The sequence below is a fragment of the Strongylocentrotus purpuratus genome, unplaced genomic scaffold, assembly GCF_000002235.5.
Source record: "Strongylocentrotus purpuratus isolate Spur 01 unplaced genomic scaffold, Spur_5.0 spur5_scaffold_6, whole genome shotgun sequence".
Classification (NCBI taxonomy): Eukaryota; Metazoa; Echinodermata; class Echinoidea; order Camarodonta; family Strongylocentrotidae; genus Strongylocentrotus; species Strongylocentrotus purpuratus.
In genome coordinates, this window is record NW_022145612.1 from 34,307,640 (window position 1) to 34,322,970 (window position 15,331).

At 34.5% G+C, this 15,331-nt stretch overlaps 1 protein-coding gene across 4 annotated transcripts in view; it reads right to left on the bottom strand.

Moving 5' to 3' along the window:
• Positions 1-4,156: 4,156 nt before the first annotated feature.
• LOC100891167 (sorting nexin-5) overlaps positions 4,157-15,331 on the bottom strand; it is a 47,705-nt gene continuing 36,530 nt past the window's right edge. For all 4 annotated transcript variants that reach the window (XM_030972488.1, XM_030972487.1, XM_030972486.1 and 1 more), the window contains exons 7-11: positions 11,384-11,471; positions 10,534-10,660; positions 9,571-9,660; positions 9,022-9,087; positions 4,157-8,567 (exon numbers count right to left, since the gene is read on the bottom strand). In XM_030972488.1, the coding sequence (XP_030828348.1) occupies positions 8,427-8,567; positions 9,022-9,087; positions 9,571-9,660; positions 10,534-10,660; positions 11,384-11,471 (512 nt within the window). In that variant the 3' untranslated portion in view covers positions 4,157-8,426. The remainder of the gene's footprint in view (positions 8,568-9,021; positions 9,088-9,570; positions 9,661-10,533; positions 10,661-11,383; positions 11,472-15,331) is intronic.

The window sequence follows — 15,331 nt, forward strand, 5'->3', positions numbered from 1 at the left end:
GCTGAAATGATAGAATTACCGTAATTAATTTGAAACTCATATCCCTTAAATATATCGCTGTGTGCAAACTCTCCACACACCTTTTGAAATTATGCAATTTTCTGCCATTTGTAAGCTATCAAACTGAGATATATTTTCTACTTGAGAGACAAAAGCATGATCTGTAAAAGAATTTACAAGATTAAAAAAATAAAATCTATCAGCATTATTCTTTTGAATACGGTACAGACATATGTATTTACTACCCGTGTGCCATGTTATAATCTTTGAGGGCTCTCAATTTAGTGCTAGAAAGGAATATTTCACTCATTATTACCTTTTTGTATGTTTGTGCTGTCCAAATGACATTAGACTTGTGAGCCTTTTTATGACTTGGAAAAAGTTGACTTTATCTGGTATCTTTGAACATGATCATCAAAGATCCAGGGTGGTCATAGAATAATAAATGGATACTGTCACAAAACATTGAATGTTGGTAAAAGGAAGGATGTATTAATGATTTAAGGATATTCACATGGAAATGGGAGACAAGGAAACAATAATGAAAATTTTTTAGCAATGAATTAATACATTCCATAGACGATTTATTGATAAGGCAATATACAAAACAAAGTAGAAGTTTCCATTCTCTCTTTAAAAGAACATACGATTCACAATTGTTATAACACTAAAATTAAAATTGCCTCAGTAATTAAAAAGATTTCGTGTTCCAAAATAACGTATTCCTAATAATTTGGTCTGTCTTTTTTTACTTTATAGATGCACACCCTCGTTTAACAGAATAAGAATACAGGTATATATATGTGCATTTTGCAAAATTGCAAAATTGCAAAATATGAAGAGAGGGAGGGGACAGGAGAGAGAGAGAGATTAAGGAGTGTGAGATAAGTAGAAGTATAGACTGGTATAGACCAGTTTTGGGAATGCCCCCTTCTCAAAAAATGAAATGGAAGCTCTTATTACCAATCATGTGAAAGAATACTAAAGTGATGATACAAATTTTGCTGGGAAACCGCCTACTAAATATGATCACATTTTTCCTGTTCTCAAAAAGCTGCACTGGTTGCCAATCGCAAGCGCATAGAATTCAAAATCCTTCTCACATGGAAGGCTGTAAACGGATTAGCACCAAACTATTTACAAAACCTTGTTATGCCTTGTACACCAGCTCGTAGTCTAAGATCATCACACCAGCATCTTTTTAAGATCCCAAAGACACAAGTAGCCTGTGGTGAAAGGGCTTTTTCATCTGCAGCACCTTGTCTTTGGAATAATTTACCATTTAATTTGAGAATCATAACTTCCTCAGAGACCTTTAAATCCAAGCTGAAATCTTGTCTTTTTTAACAATGCCTGTACTTGGCACTATGACACTCATCCGAACATTCTCGTCCAAACTTTCTCATTCTTTCTATTTTTCTTGTGCGCCTCGGAATAGCATTGTCTAGATAGACGGCGCTATACAAATGCCTATTATTATTATTACTAATAATAATAATAATAATAATAGCCTAATAGTCCACTCAAAATTTTATTAAACCGAAATGGAAATTCTTTTTGCCCAATTGATCGTGAGTCCGGCAGCCACTGAGCAGCGCCAGATCGACGTTGCTCTATCCCTTATTGTTGAACGCCAAACAAGGTAGCAACAACTCCCATCTTTTAACGTCTTTTGGTATGACGCGGCCGGGGTTCGAACCCACGACCTCCCGGTTGTGAAGCGGACGCATTACAACACTGGGCATATTTCTGTTTATTGCGAATTTAGGTTGAAGTATTGCCATCTAAACCTCTGAAGGCAATATTTTAAGAATAATGAATGGAGATTTTGCACCCAAAACCCTTGAACCGCAATTTAACCAATACCGGTCTACATCTTTAACTTCATCAAACATTACAACACAACAAAGTTAGATTCAATGTTTCAACAGAGCACCAAAGGTAATATCCAGTCTTGTCAAAGATTTTGGTAAAAGACCATGGCATTGTTTTAAAAGACCACCATTAGTACAAGTTTGTGGAAACCCCCTGGAACATCTTAATTTTAAAACAAGTTTTGAAACTGGATGTTGGTGAACTAGTACATGTAGCAGTTTCGTAAAATAATATGTCAAGATTAATACCCCCATTACCATCCACATCATGGTACCAAAACAATGAAATACATTGTTTAATGACCCAATGTATTTCATTGTTTTGGTACCATGATAACCATGGTAATTTGGACAAAAGTACCATGGTTACCATTTTGTAAGGGGCACGCTCAATTTTTTTTGATAACTTTAGTAATGTTTGACGGATTTTAATAAAATTTGATATGATGGTAATTGGTATAAAATTACAGTCTAAGTTCAATTTCAGAGTATGTAGATCAAAGGTCATAGCTTATTAAATATGCAACAATACCTAATTATATATGCGAAAATTTGGTTTTCATTCAATAACGTAATAAATGTTGTCAAGTATATACGTCCAGCTCATTAAACAAAACTAGCTACAGTAATTACATGTATGTATGTATGCAAAAACAAGGTTTCCGTTTGGAAGCTATATTTAGACACCTTGGGTCATCAGGGTCGCACATCTGGTCATAAAAATTGTATCTCTCTACAAATACACCATTGTCATTCAGGAATGACTGATGAAGATTTACCGATGTAGTCTAGAAGGAGACGGAATATAATCTTTGAAAAGTACGCTCAGGAAAAAACATTGATCCATGTGATATTCATAACGAGGTAAAACACATCACATGTATTAAAGGTATATAGACCAGTTTTGGTCATGCGATTGCATTGTGAAAGAAACAAGCACTGTACACAGAAAGATGTATGTAGGACTACCCGATATCTATCCAGTCCAGATAGATATAATAATTTACCGAATATATCAATTAGTAGGCGGTTTCCTGGCAAAATTTATACCATCACGTATATAGTCAAAACATATTATTTCACATGATTGGTAGTAAGAGCTTTCATTTTTTGAGAGGGGGGGGGGGGTGTTTCCAAAACTGTTTTTTACCTTTGATAAGGAGAATATATGTCAGATGTACATTTTTTATTTAATTCTCAAACATGCAGGCTTTCTATATTAAACTATTTTGGGATTTTAATAGGTGCATGCCTCTAAAAACAAGAAAATTCATAATTTTTTCGAGTCCCACACTACTCTTTTATAAAATTTAGTATACAGATATTGACTGGTAGGAAATTACATTCACATCTCCAGTCAAGCGCCTTAAACCACTCAACCACAACACTCCCACGTTCAGTATAGGAAATGAACAGAATTCTTTATGACATACAAAAACGAAAAGCCTATATTTATGTCATCCGATGACTATGATCTTGGCCTAGCTATACGCCCCAAAATGTATTTGGATCATCTTTCTATAGTTATACCTGTCACCATGTCTAGACATTGCGATAGGAAGGCTAAAAACTTTAATTTCAGAAATTGACCTCTGTGACCTTTGACCTATTTACCATAAGTTTAATTAGAATGTCTTCCTATGGTGATACATACTATCATCAAGTTTGAAGTTTATATCTAAATTGGTTCTTGAGATGTTTTGATAACGAGAAAGCGGGATGGACAAACGGACAACCCCAAAACATTGGGCGAAAGCATAAAATGACCGGGAGTGAAATATGCTCATCAAGATTCTTGTAATTGATATCACATGACAAGTTGTGGACCAATCACAACTTTGTATCTGGAAGAGCTAATCTAATGTCACTGTATATTACCTTCAATCAGCCTAATGATGACATGAGAGTAAACAAGCTACTTTAAATATAGCTTTGAATTGTAATTGAAATCCTCAGAATCTCATTGAAGTTCAGAAGCTATAAATAAATGAAAATGATCTGCTATGCAAAGCTGATAGAAATAGTATAATCACACTTGATGAATATTAGAGAGAGAAAGGGACATTTGGGTCTACAATACAATACCTATACATGTATTTACATATCTCTAATGTTTCTTTTAAGCAAATACATTGTAGTCTAGTTTGCTATACCCTAAAACACATATATGATGTACAAGATCAACAATTAAAAACTAATATGAACAAATCTAAGAGAGATTCTCTTGGAATGCAGTATTATAATCGGCACTCGATCAAGAATAAATGACATACCATTCTTATCAAAAGTCATGTGATGCCTTTACATCTCTCATTAATTGCCAACTATACTTCTTGAAGTAATGATTAGAAAGTTGTTATTCAATGCTGCAAAAAAAAAAAAAACATAATTCAAATTATGATAATGCTGACAAATTTCCTGTCACAAAATGAATGCCAATTCATATGAAGGCAATATAAATAGGCATAGCATATCAATCTGACTACTGCGATATGGATGTTTGCTCCATGATTACTATCTACAATTGATGAAAGTGTTCACTGAATAATCACAATGTGGGATAAAAACTAACAACAAAATAATAAATGCTTGATATGGTCATGACAAATGATCACTTATTTCTCATTCGACGAAATCAGAAATGATTGTACTTGACAGTGAACTCAAATTGCACCAAATTTGAAATAAATGGCATTAAAGGCGTTAATATCTTCACATTATTATTGTTACAATATTATACACAAGATCCTTGAATAAGAGAAATTAAACTATATAAAATACTCGATTTTTTTATAGACATACATGCAGTTTCAATTAAGAAAAGAACATTCCATGAAATCAAATTAGTATGTGAAATGACACAGTTTTCTTTCATTATTAATCTATTCATGAATCCTCTTATTCACTTTGTATTATCTGATTGCCATCTTGACCCATAAGATTGTATAAATCTAATAAAAGCTTGAAAATACATATAGCAATATGGTGGTGTGACCACGGTTCCAGAATAATAATAACAATAATTACAGTAGGGTGCTTAATACGGGCCTTCGTAAGCTCACATACAGGTGGCATTGTCTAACTTGGTATAAGTATTCAACATGTTCAATAGCTTAAAAGCAACAAAATAATTAACTATTTGTGCACACCTCTAGTATACTATTACTGATTAAAAAGGTGGGTTTTGAGAAGGGTTTTGAATGATTCAATGGATGGGGCATTTTGAATATAGGGTAGGAGTTTGTTCCAGAGGGTGGGGGCAATCAATGAAAAGGCATGGTCACCATATAACAGGTTTTGGTAAGTGGGCCGTGAATTAATTGCGTGGAGGAGGATGAACAAAGGGATGTGGCATCTAGAGATGGATATGTTTCACTTTATAAATATTGTTATTATTATTATTATTATCATGATATCTCCAGCTAGTTGCTGTACATTGGGTAATAATCAAATGAAATAGAATTGTGTATAATATGAGAAATCGTGGATCAAATGTCACATCACTAATATCTTGTAAAAATCTCTATGAAATTTGGTCATTTAATCATACAAAGTGAACAACAGAGTAAATAAATAAAGGAATAGAATGTATAGATATTAGACAAAGTCACTCTTTGATTTCAAAACTTGTTTAATTTTAATTAATCACAAAGTTTTTGTTTTACCACTTTCATGGAAAATGTGTAAAATTAAAATTAATGTATGCTGCATAAGGCACTCCATCAACATGGAGGATATTCCCATCTCTCGACTACTTCATAGTGATTTACAAATATTTGATCCAACAAATATACACGTCTTATGAACAGGTTATGGCAATTATTCATCACCATGATCCTTGCTTGAATATTCGCTTTGGTTCAAATTGTTTCATCACTCACCTTTCACCTCTGACCCCTTCGCCCAAGTACATACTCCATTCATCCCTCTTTGCTTATTGCCTCAACAGGTCACAATTATAACTGTAACAAGGCATTCATAAAATCGGACGGACAACAAAATTAATGCCTTTGATACCACAATCTTCGTCAGATCTGCTTATACATGTACATGTACGTAGTCAGCATCCAAATAGAGAGCACACACATTTTGCAGCGGACCACCCCCCCCCCCCCCCCCCCCTCTCCCCTCACCTCCCATCCATCCCTTGACAAAAAGACCGTTTTAACTCCCTGTCAGTAAATAAGAAAATTTGAGCATCCCCTTTTCACTTTTCAAAAAAATTGCCAGTTTTTATCTTGTAGATCAGAATAAAATTTTGCAAAATCAGTTTTACTAGGCAGCTCTGTTTTGTCCAATAAATCAACCCCCATTTATCTATTAATCATACAACACATTTTAAAGTCATGCATATCAAGATGGATATTTCAAGCCAAGATTAGAACTACCGGTAGTCTAATAGAGTGCTTAATATACACAACTCAAGTAGTACCGAATAGTTATGATATTTAAACTTTATTAGTGAAGAGTAAAAAATGGTTTTATCTACAACAAATCTGGTAATGATTGAATATGGCAATGTAAAATCACGGTAAGTCAAAGTCTATTGCCCAAACAGATAACAAACAACTTGTCTACTTTTGGTCCATCCATGTATTGTACATGAAGAAGTTTTAAACATTTTACAATATAAAACATGTTGTAGAATGTAGGAAATCTTATTGGTCAAATGGCACCACATGACCATGCTTCATTCTTTTGTACCACACCTATCATGCAAAAATGTAGCTATCAAAAATAGATAATGCACGGCTGAGATGCGCATATATCCATCTCTGGCATGTACAAAATGAAATGCATGTAGTTTCTAATGACAAGGACATTAATGCACACATTGAGACAGACATTCACTGTCTGGCTGCGCGTATATACTGTGATGTTATTCAAAACAAATGGCATCCCCATGACTGTGCAATTCTTGGAATTTTTATCTTTTTTTTTTGTGCTTATTCTCGACCTGTCTTATAAAACGAATAATTAATGTTATAAAGCTCGTGCAGTTTAGAGACATTTATGGTTAAAGTAAAAAAATCAATTTATAATGATTCTGTCGAGCCGCGTTGATTATCCATTTGTGACTTAACCTGCATGCAGTGCATATTCACTAATGCACTCCCAAACATAAGTCATTTCACTATCTTTATAGATAGCCAACTAATCGAATCGAATCTATGAAATTAATCCTTCTCAGTTGAGGAAATTAAATATCACACTGAGGAAGCTGACATAATTGCAGTCAAGCCAAGCTTCTAAACAAACTGAATTAAAATTCTCTAATTTTTAAACAGAAGGGTATGCACCCGAGTATGAAAGTATGCATAAATTCACAATAGAAATATACACCGTCTCACAATTTGAAAAACTGGAAAATATATATTATTCCGTCTTCTTATAAATTGTTGCATCTAGCTGTATGACCTTTTGGGATAGTTTACAATCAATTCAACCATAAAAGGACCCCATGCTTTCATGAATCTTTTAAGCCCCAAATCTAGCACATCTTTTGATATCAAATTCATTAAATTTGGACAATCGGTTGCTGTAAAGTATTTTAAGAATTGCACGCTGCGCTCATCAAAATTGCCTATCTCCCTATACTTATGCACAGGAAGCTCGATCATCACAGTTACATGTGGTCACAGGTGTAGTATCTTGCAAGGATATGCTGTATTTATTGTAACTTACTTTCTCAAATTAGTTCTTGATGTTAAAGTTTTGTCAATGTCAAGTTCAAAGTCGAGGTCAAGCAATGAAAGTATCGCTCATTGTCTAACATATCTATTTTCAGCATAATTTTGCATAAATCACTGGAATTTGAAAAGAATGGTTTGGAAAATATCAGGTTTTATATATACATATAACCATAGAATAACCATATACAAAAATGCAATATAACCTAGCAACCCCCCCCCCCCCCCCACTTTGTTGTTGTCTCAAATTCATATACATGTAGAATAATCAATGGTCAAAAGAAATATACATATCAGCTTTTTTGCATAATTAGCTATTTCTGATGTAAAAACCGTTGAGCTTTTCATATGTGATATTGACTGAAGAGCTAAATACAAAAGATAATAAGATATAAGCCTAAATAAACATTAAATTGCATTATTTTTATTACAAATTACTTAGGACAACCGCAAAAAAAATCTATGGCTCCACGGCCATGAACTGGTTGTGGCATGGGCTAAATAATCTGGCCCTTTTAGTGTTACCATTTTATTTTACATACAATACTATTTTAATTTTTTACATGCTTCTTAACATTATACTCTTATTTATATATATGTTCAGCTAATTATTTTGTATTGCATATTACAGTTGTGATTAATGTTTTATCACAAATATTTTTCATAAAAATGAACACTCACTTAGCTCTTTACTCCCAAGTGACAAGATTGATATTAAATATTGCATCAAAATTAGATTTAGAAATGAGAATATGAGATGATATCCACTGAAGAGTGTAATGCCTGAGAAATGTACAAAAATAAATTCCTCTTTCTTGCACTACAATAAACGTCAAATTGATATAAGAGTAGATGATATAGTCTATAGAGTGGTATGTTTGATTTCTGAAAGGTCCTTCGCAAGAAGGGCATACATGTCTCTTGCTGTCTTGATGTTGGCTTCGGCGTAAAGCACCAGTGATTTCTGGAACTCTATCACTCGTTGATGGTTATACACTTGAAGCTGGAGATATTTAAAACAGAATGTGACACAGACAAATGGAAAATAATGAGTTGTAATCATAGTTGTGGAGTGAATATTATACATTATTTATTCAATCACACTTTAAATTATGAAAATATGTTTTATCATCATTATCACTACAACATCTGATGCTTTGTAAATATAACTATTGTAGCTGTCACAACAAAAACTGCTAATGGAAAATATTTGTTTACATTTACCACACAGACACTTGACCTAGGTTGGTTAGATAGGCTTCTTTTACTTTCCTCCTCCCCCCCCCCCTCCCTCCTCCTCCTCCAACTCCTCGACCACCTCCAACTCCACATCCTACTCCGACTCCTACTTCTACCCCTACAATGTACTTCTACTACTTCTACATTACTTGTTCTCCTGATTTTGTGTTTCTGTTCCTTATCTAAAAAAAATAAAAAAATCGATTTAGTAGACTTACTTCTTTCTTTGCTATACTTGAGATGTCATTAAAATCCTTCTCTTTCTTCTCTCTATTTTCCTCTGCCTGTAATGATGAATCATTCAAAAAGAAATAAATGCATCACTTTAATTCACTTGAAGAAGCCAATGGAACCAATGAATGCTATTTTATTCTCATCATATCACATTTTTTACTAATAGATGTCACATAGATGTCTTCTTTTCCAAGTACAGCTTAAAACTAGTAGTTTTAGATAATCTTTTTGGATGCTTGTCACTGAATTCTAAATACAGTCATAGCAGAAGAAAAGTAATTTCATGTATCATTCAGAAGTCAAATGCAAATGATCTACTGCCAAACAGAGGATGTCCCATTTACCTCTACAGTATGTGTAGTATCCATATGTACATTTTGCGATTATCAAGCACTTAATCAACTATTTTGTTGTTGTTGTTGTTGTTAACATGCCAAGGGACACTATTAACTTCATCTGACATGATCACATCACGTTGTATTAATATTTGTGCAAAAAATTTCCACCTGTATGGAGTGTCTTTCTGAACTTACAACTGCTCTCTTCTGTGGGTTTGCCTTGTTGAGTGTCTTCACTGCACTGTCAAACTCTACCAGCTTCAATGTTCTTCTGTGCAACATTTCCTGAACAAGTCAACAACAACAACAAATAAAGTACATGCAGCTACTTCACCCTAGGATTTTGAGTGGATTTTCTTTGCAGACATGACACAATTTGATTGAAGTGACATTGCAGCATTCAAGTGGGAGTGGATTAGTAGGCCTAAATCGTCAAAGAAAGGCGTGAACTCTGTGTTAAAGTCAATACGTATGAGTAAATAAGTATGATTAATCTTTCAAGCTCAAAGCAGATGAAGTCACTTTGCAAGTTGAGAGTATGCTTTAACATATAACTTCCCTTCCATTGCTGCAACATTCTTTGACTAGACAAACATTAGATGTTTCCCATTGTCATTTTGCATTCAACAGTGGACTAGCCCAGTTATTCCTGCCACAACTCCCATGTATTTTGGTCAGTTTAGGGTCTGATAAGAGGAGTAGATTATCCCCCCCCCCCCTCAACTTTGACTGAGTTGAGATTCCTCATATACGTAGGATTTGACTGGAAACTGTCTGTATAGGAATGAATAATTACTAAAATTGCTTAACATATATAGAGAGCATACATGTATAATAATGAAAAAGCTCATGATGTTTCAGATCGACATCTAAAAGAGTATGGAGACATCAAAGGAAAATTCTAATTTGTATACCGGTATATCAAATATGATTTTCTTTACTTTCAATTTTTTTGTTCTCAATTATTCTTCACTTTTTTTAAATGCCGGGTTTATTGTATGACCTTGACATCAAAAGATCCATAAGACTTAAGGGTACAGATCATGAAAGCCTGTGCCATCAAAATTCTTCCATCATCACCTTATTCCAGTGTAAGATTAATAAGTTAATCACATTTTCTGTCATGTAGCAACAAAATAGTTAAGTCATGAATGATACCTTCTCAGCTTCTGCATATCTTGCATACACATCCAGGAAGAAGCCTAATGTCACTTCATGGTTAGCTGTAAACACATCTATTCCATGAGAATAGTGTTCCATGGCTCGAGCAAAAAATAGTTGGATCCTGTTCATAAAAAGTAATAGATAAAATAAACCAGTGCGAGTTCATAAGCAATCAGTACAGACTTGCACATGTATCTGTCTTACAATAAGGCCTACAAAAAAAAAGGTGTTATATTGCCCTTTAGGTGCCAAAACATGGGTTGGTCGAGCGGAAATCTTCTTCTTCTTTTTTCTTCTCCCTATTTGGGCTGATATTTCTCAGTTTTTAATGCTTTAATATTTTTTTTCTTCTAAAAAACGGTTTAAAAAATAAATTAAGGAGCCGACCATAGATTTCAAGATTTTTGGGTCGGTTGCAAAGGGCACTACAACATCTTTTTCTTTAGGCCTGAGTGATGGGGTTATCTCCTTCCCAAATTATAATCATAACTTCCTTAACGTATGTTTCCCACAATAATAAAGGTATATCTGTTCCCTTAGATATCCTTACATATTCCTTGATAATGCATTTTCCGGGTATGAGAAAACCTGCATGCCCATAATAATTCCAGTAGTTTTGGTTAGATGCTAAGAAATCTGAAGTTCAGATACTCTCTTTCATTATCCCACAAGAACCTCATCTACTGTTAACTGTTCAAACCCTTCATTGCAATATAAACGTTACATGGCACAATATTATAACTGTATTTTAGAATAAAATACAAAAAGAATTTTTGTGAAAATAAAATGTTGTACTCTTCATTACTTTAGGCAAAGACGCATTAAACAAATGCCATCGACTTACTGGGTTCCTTCAATGAGTCTTTCTTCTTTCTCTGCACTGCTGACCAGACATAAGGCTGTAGCAAAGTGATTCAAGGCAGCTGATAATCCTAAACATTGAAAGAAAAAAAAATATACCGGTATACAAAAACAAAATGAATGTGATTGTGCCTCTAATATGCTGCCATCTACATGTACTGTAAATCATTGATCAATGATCCTGTGACCATTACTAGCATCTGACCCCACCAATCCTAACTCTTTCCATTTGATCTTTTAATGTTTCAACATAAGGTATGTAATGATACAAATTGAATTATTATTTAAAATCAATGCGCCACTACTTTCAGTGGTGAAAGTGAGCGCTAAAAAAAAAAGGTTAGTGAAAGTTTCTAGAACTCTGAGCGCTTGCCGTTGCGCGAGGGGTTCAAGCAAGTCCTTGAAAACCAGTACCTCACCCCCACCCCCCAAATTTTAACCCGAATTTACATCTATCTCAAAGACTGTCCTTTTTTGGATGAAAAAATCTTGATTTAAAAAAAATGAAAAATCAGGGGGCGGGGGGTGGAATTGGGGGGTAAAAAAATTGGGAAAACGATTTAAATTGAGAAATCATCAGGCCTGTATTTTTTAACATAGTTTTCAGAATACCGATTTAGAGTTTCTGGGACTTACTATAGAACTTGACACGATTTTCAGAATACTACCAGAGTTTGGTTGACATTGGTTCCATCATTGTTATCACAGTAATTTGATACATTCTGGGATTTTTAACACTTTCATGACTCTGTAATCTTTCACCTTTTAAAGCTAAAGACCAGTTATGGTCATGCGATTGCATTGTGAAAGAAACATTGTGAAATCGATCAGAAAAGGTTGATCATCTAGCATAGATGTACTGCAAGGTTCTGGAATCATCAAAATGATAAGAAATTTGGCCAAGTCTTCATAAAGTTAGAATCACTGTACACAGAAAGATGTATATGGGACTACACACACGTGCGCAACACGTGCATTTGTATCTCTCAACAGGCGAGAGATACATGTACACTAATTTACCAAATATATCAATTAGTAGGCAGTTTTCCGTCAACATTTTTATCATTATGTATTATTCAAAACATATTCTTTCACATGATTCGTAATAAGAGCTTCCATTTCATTTTTTGAAATTGGGGCGTTTCCAATACTGGTCTTTACCTTTAACACCTAAAATCTAATCACTTCATCCTACATCGTCCAAGTGGGGTTTGAATCACTTTAATGCTTTGCAAGTGATCATGGTGATAAGATATTTTCTCCTACTTTTATGACCATGTGACATTTAACCTTTCACTCTTTCACTCTTTCTAGTCACTTCATCGTTGCATGCTAATACATACTCTGTCCAAGTTTTATTTAAACTGTTTTCATACTTTTCAAGTTATCATGGTAATAAGCTATTTCCTGGCATTAACACAAAATTACGACCCTGTGACCTTTGGCCTCTTTGATCCAAAATCTAATCAGTTCATCCTTGCATGCTCATACATACTTAATCAAAGTCAATGGGTTTTGAGATTTTGTGGTAAATTAAAAAGGTGGTTCCAGGTCTTTAAATGAACCCCTCAAACAAAGTTTGGAATTTAAAGTTGGATTGATTATATCTCTCTTATCAATGCATAATCAAATCAATCATCGTTTTTATTTTTATCATTAAGGAAGTAAAAGTGATACCATATTAGATATGATTTTGCAGCCATGGTGTGAGCAATACATCAGAATAAGGGGCAGGGTCAAAAGTGAAAAGTTTCAATATGATCTAGTAAGCACTGATATTGTTATGCAGAGCACTCTTCTTTCTATGTAGGAGAGTATACTTTTTGTAAATAACAGTGAGGCTATTGTTCCCAATTGGTCATCCATGAATCACAAATTCTAAAGAATGTGACATTGAAATGTATGCACTATGGTGACTTGTCAGGCAAGAATTACTACTGTTTGGTCATCAACTTTCTGAAGCATCATGCATAGGTTAACAACTACTGAAAAGGCAAAAGGGCAAAATGAATGCACAGTGAAACAAGAGCAGTGCGTGTTGCAACTTTTCACATTTGACATTGCCCCTAAGGGGTCTTGTTAATTATTTTTGAAGGAGGTAATTTGAATTTTATAGGAGGTACCATCTCAGCGAGGGAGCGAAGCGACCAAGCCCGAGGGAGCGAAGCGACCGAGGGGGGGAGGGTGTGGGAGGGGGGTGTCCCCCCTCGCACGGTAGGGACCTTTTGGGATTTTCCACTTGAAATCGTGCAATCTGGTGCATACCTAAGAAGAAAATTTGTAGTTATCTTTCCTACCTTGTATTACACATATATTGTAATAAACACACATATTGTTCATGTTTAATATTACATGAACAATCATAACTCATAAGAAAAGTTATTAAGTTGATAATTATTTATCACTTTGTACCATTACTTTGTAATTTTTAATTAAACTGAGATGATGCACCATACTCAATCTTTCTACATCATGATTTGTTGAATACATGTACAGTATTTAAATAATGGGCAGCAGAGGCTAGATTTTGATTTTGCAAGATAAATACATGTTTGAGTTTGGCAGGAATCCATCCATGGTTCTTGAGATAACGTGATCACAAGCTATTTTTGAATACATAATGAAACCTGTGACCTTTGACCTTTGACCCCAAAATCTACTCGGCTCATTGGCTCTGCAAGATAAATACATGTTTTGAGTTTGGCAGGAATCCATCCATCGGTTCTAATGATAATGTGATCATAAGCTGTTTTTGCATACATAATGAGCCCTGTGACCTTTGACCCCAAAATCTAATCAGATCATTGGCTCTGCAAGATACATACATGACTAAAGTTTGGCAGAAATCCATCCATAGGTTCTTGATAAAACGCAATCACAAGCCATTTTTGCATACACAATGAGCCCTGTGACCTTTGACTTCATGACCCCAAAATCTAATCAGTTCATTAGCTCTGGTATATATATACATGACCTAAGTTTGGCAGGAATCCATCAATCGGTTCTTGAGATAACATGATCACAAGCTATTTTTGCATACAAAATTAGCCCTGTGACCCCAAAATCTATTCGGTTCATAAGCTCTGCCAGATACATACATGGTTTAAGTTTGGTAGGAATCCATCCATCGGTTCTTGAGATAACGCCAGACCTCCCAACATTTGATTTTCAAATTTCCTAAAATTTTGCGCGTCTCAGCAAAATGTATGGACGTCGTGCCATGTCTGGCTTATCAAGAAATATGCATCATATGCAGCTACCCAACAAAAATCTTGATGTTGGGCACATTTACATGTAATTAAGGGATTTTTACATGAGGTTTCAAATTTGATTTTAAAAAAATTAAAAATAATTCAGATCGCATGGACTTAAACTTTGTGTGTGTTTTCCATAAAGTATACTACATGTATTAGTAATCGTCGCTGCCATCGGCATCGCGCGCGTTTGGCTAGGCTTTGCATGCCATTTGATGATGTTGTTGTTGATGGACTGGTGATACAAAGAAAGTATTGATAGTGGTGGTGATACAGTGACAGTAATGATAGTGGTGGTGATAAGAGGATAGATTGTGGTGATATGATGATAGGAATGATAATCATGGTGGTGATGATAAGATGATAGTTGTGAAATGATAGTAATGATGTTCATGGTCGTGCATGGTAATCTAATAAAAGTACGGTAATGATGTTAGTGATGATTGGTTGATATTAGTTGTGATGGTGGTGGTGGTACGTGATGAGGAAGACATATATATGGCTGGCAATGATAAAGTGAACATCCTGTTTTAAAAATAAATCAATTTAAACAATACTAAAACAATTTGGTACATGCATGGACTGGGAGAATGAATTGCTGTTTGTTTGATATAGCACATTTTTTTTTTTTTTAAATGGCATTTCAAAATTCCCTTATAAAGCTAATTAAATCAACC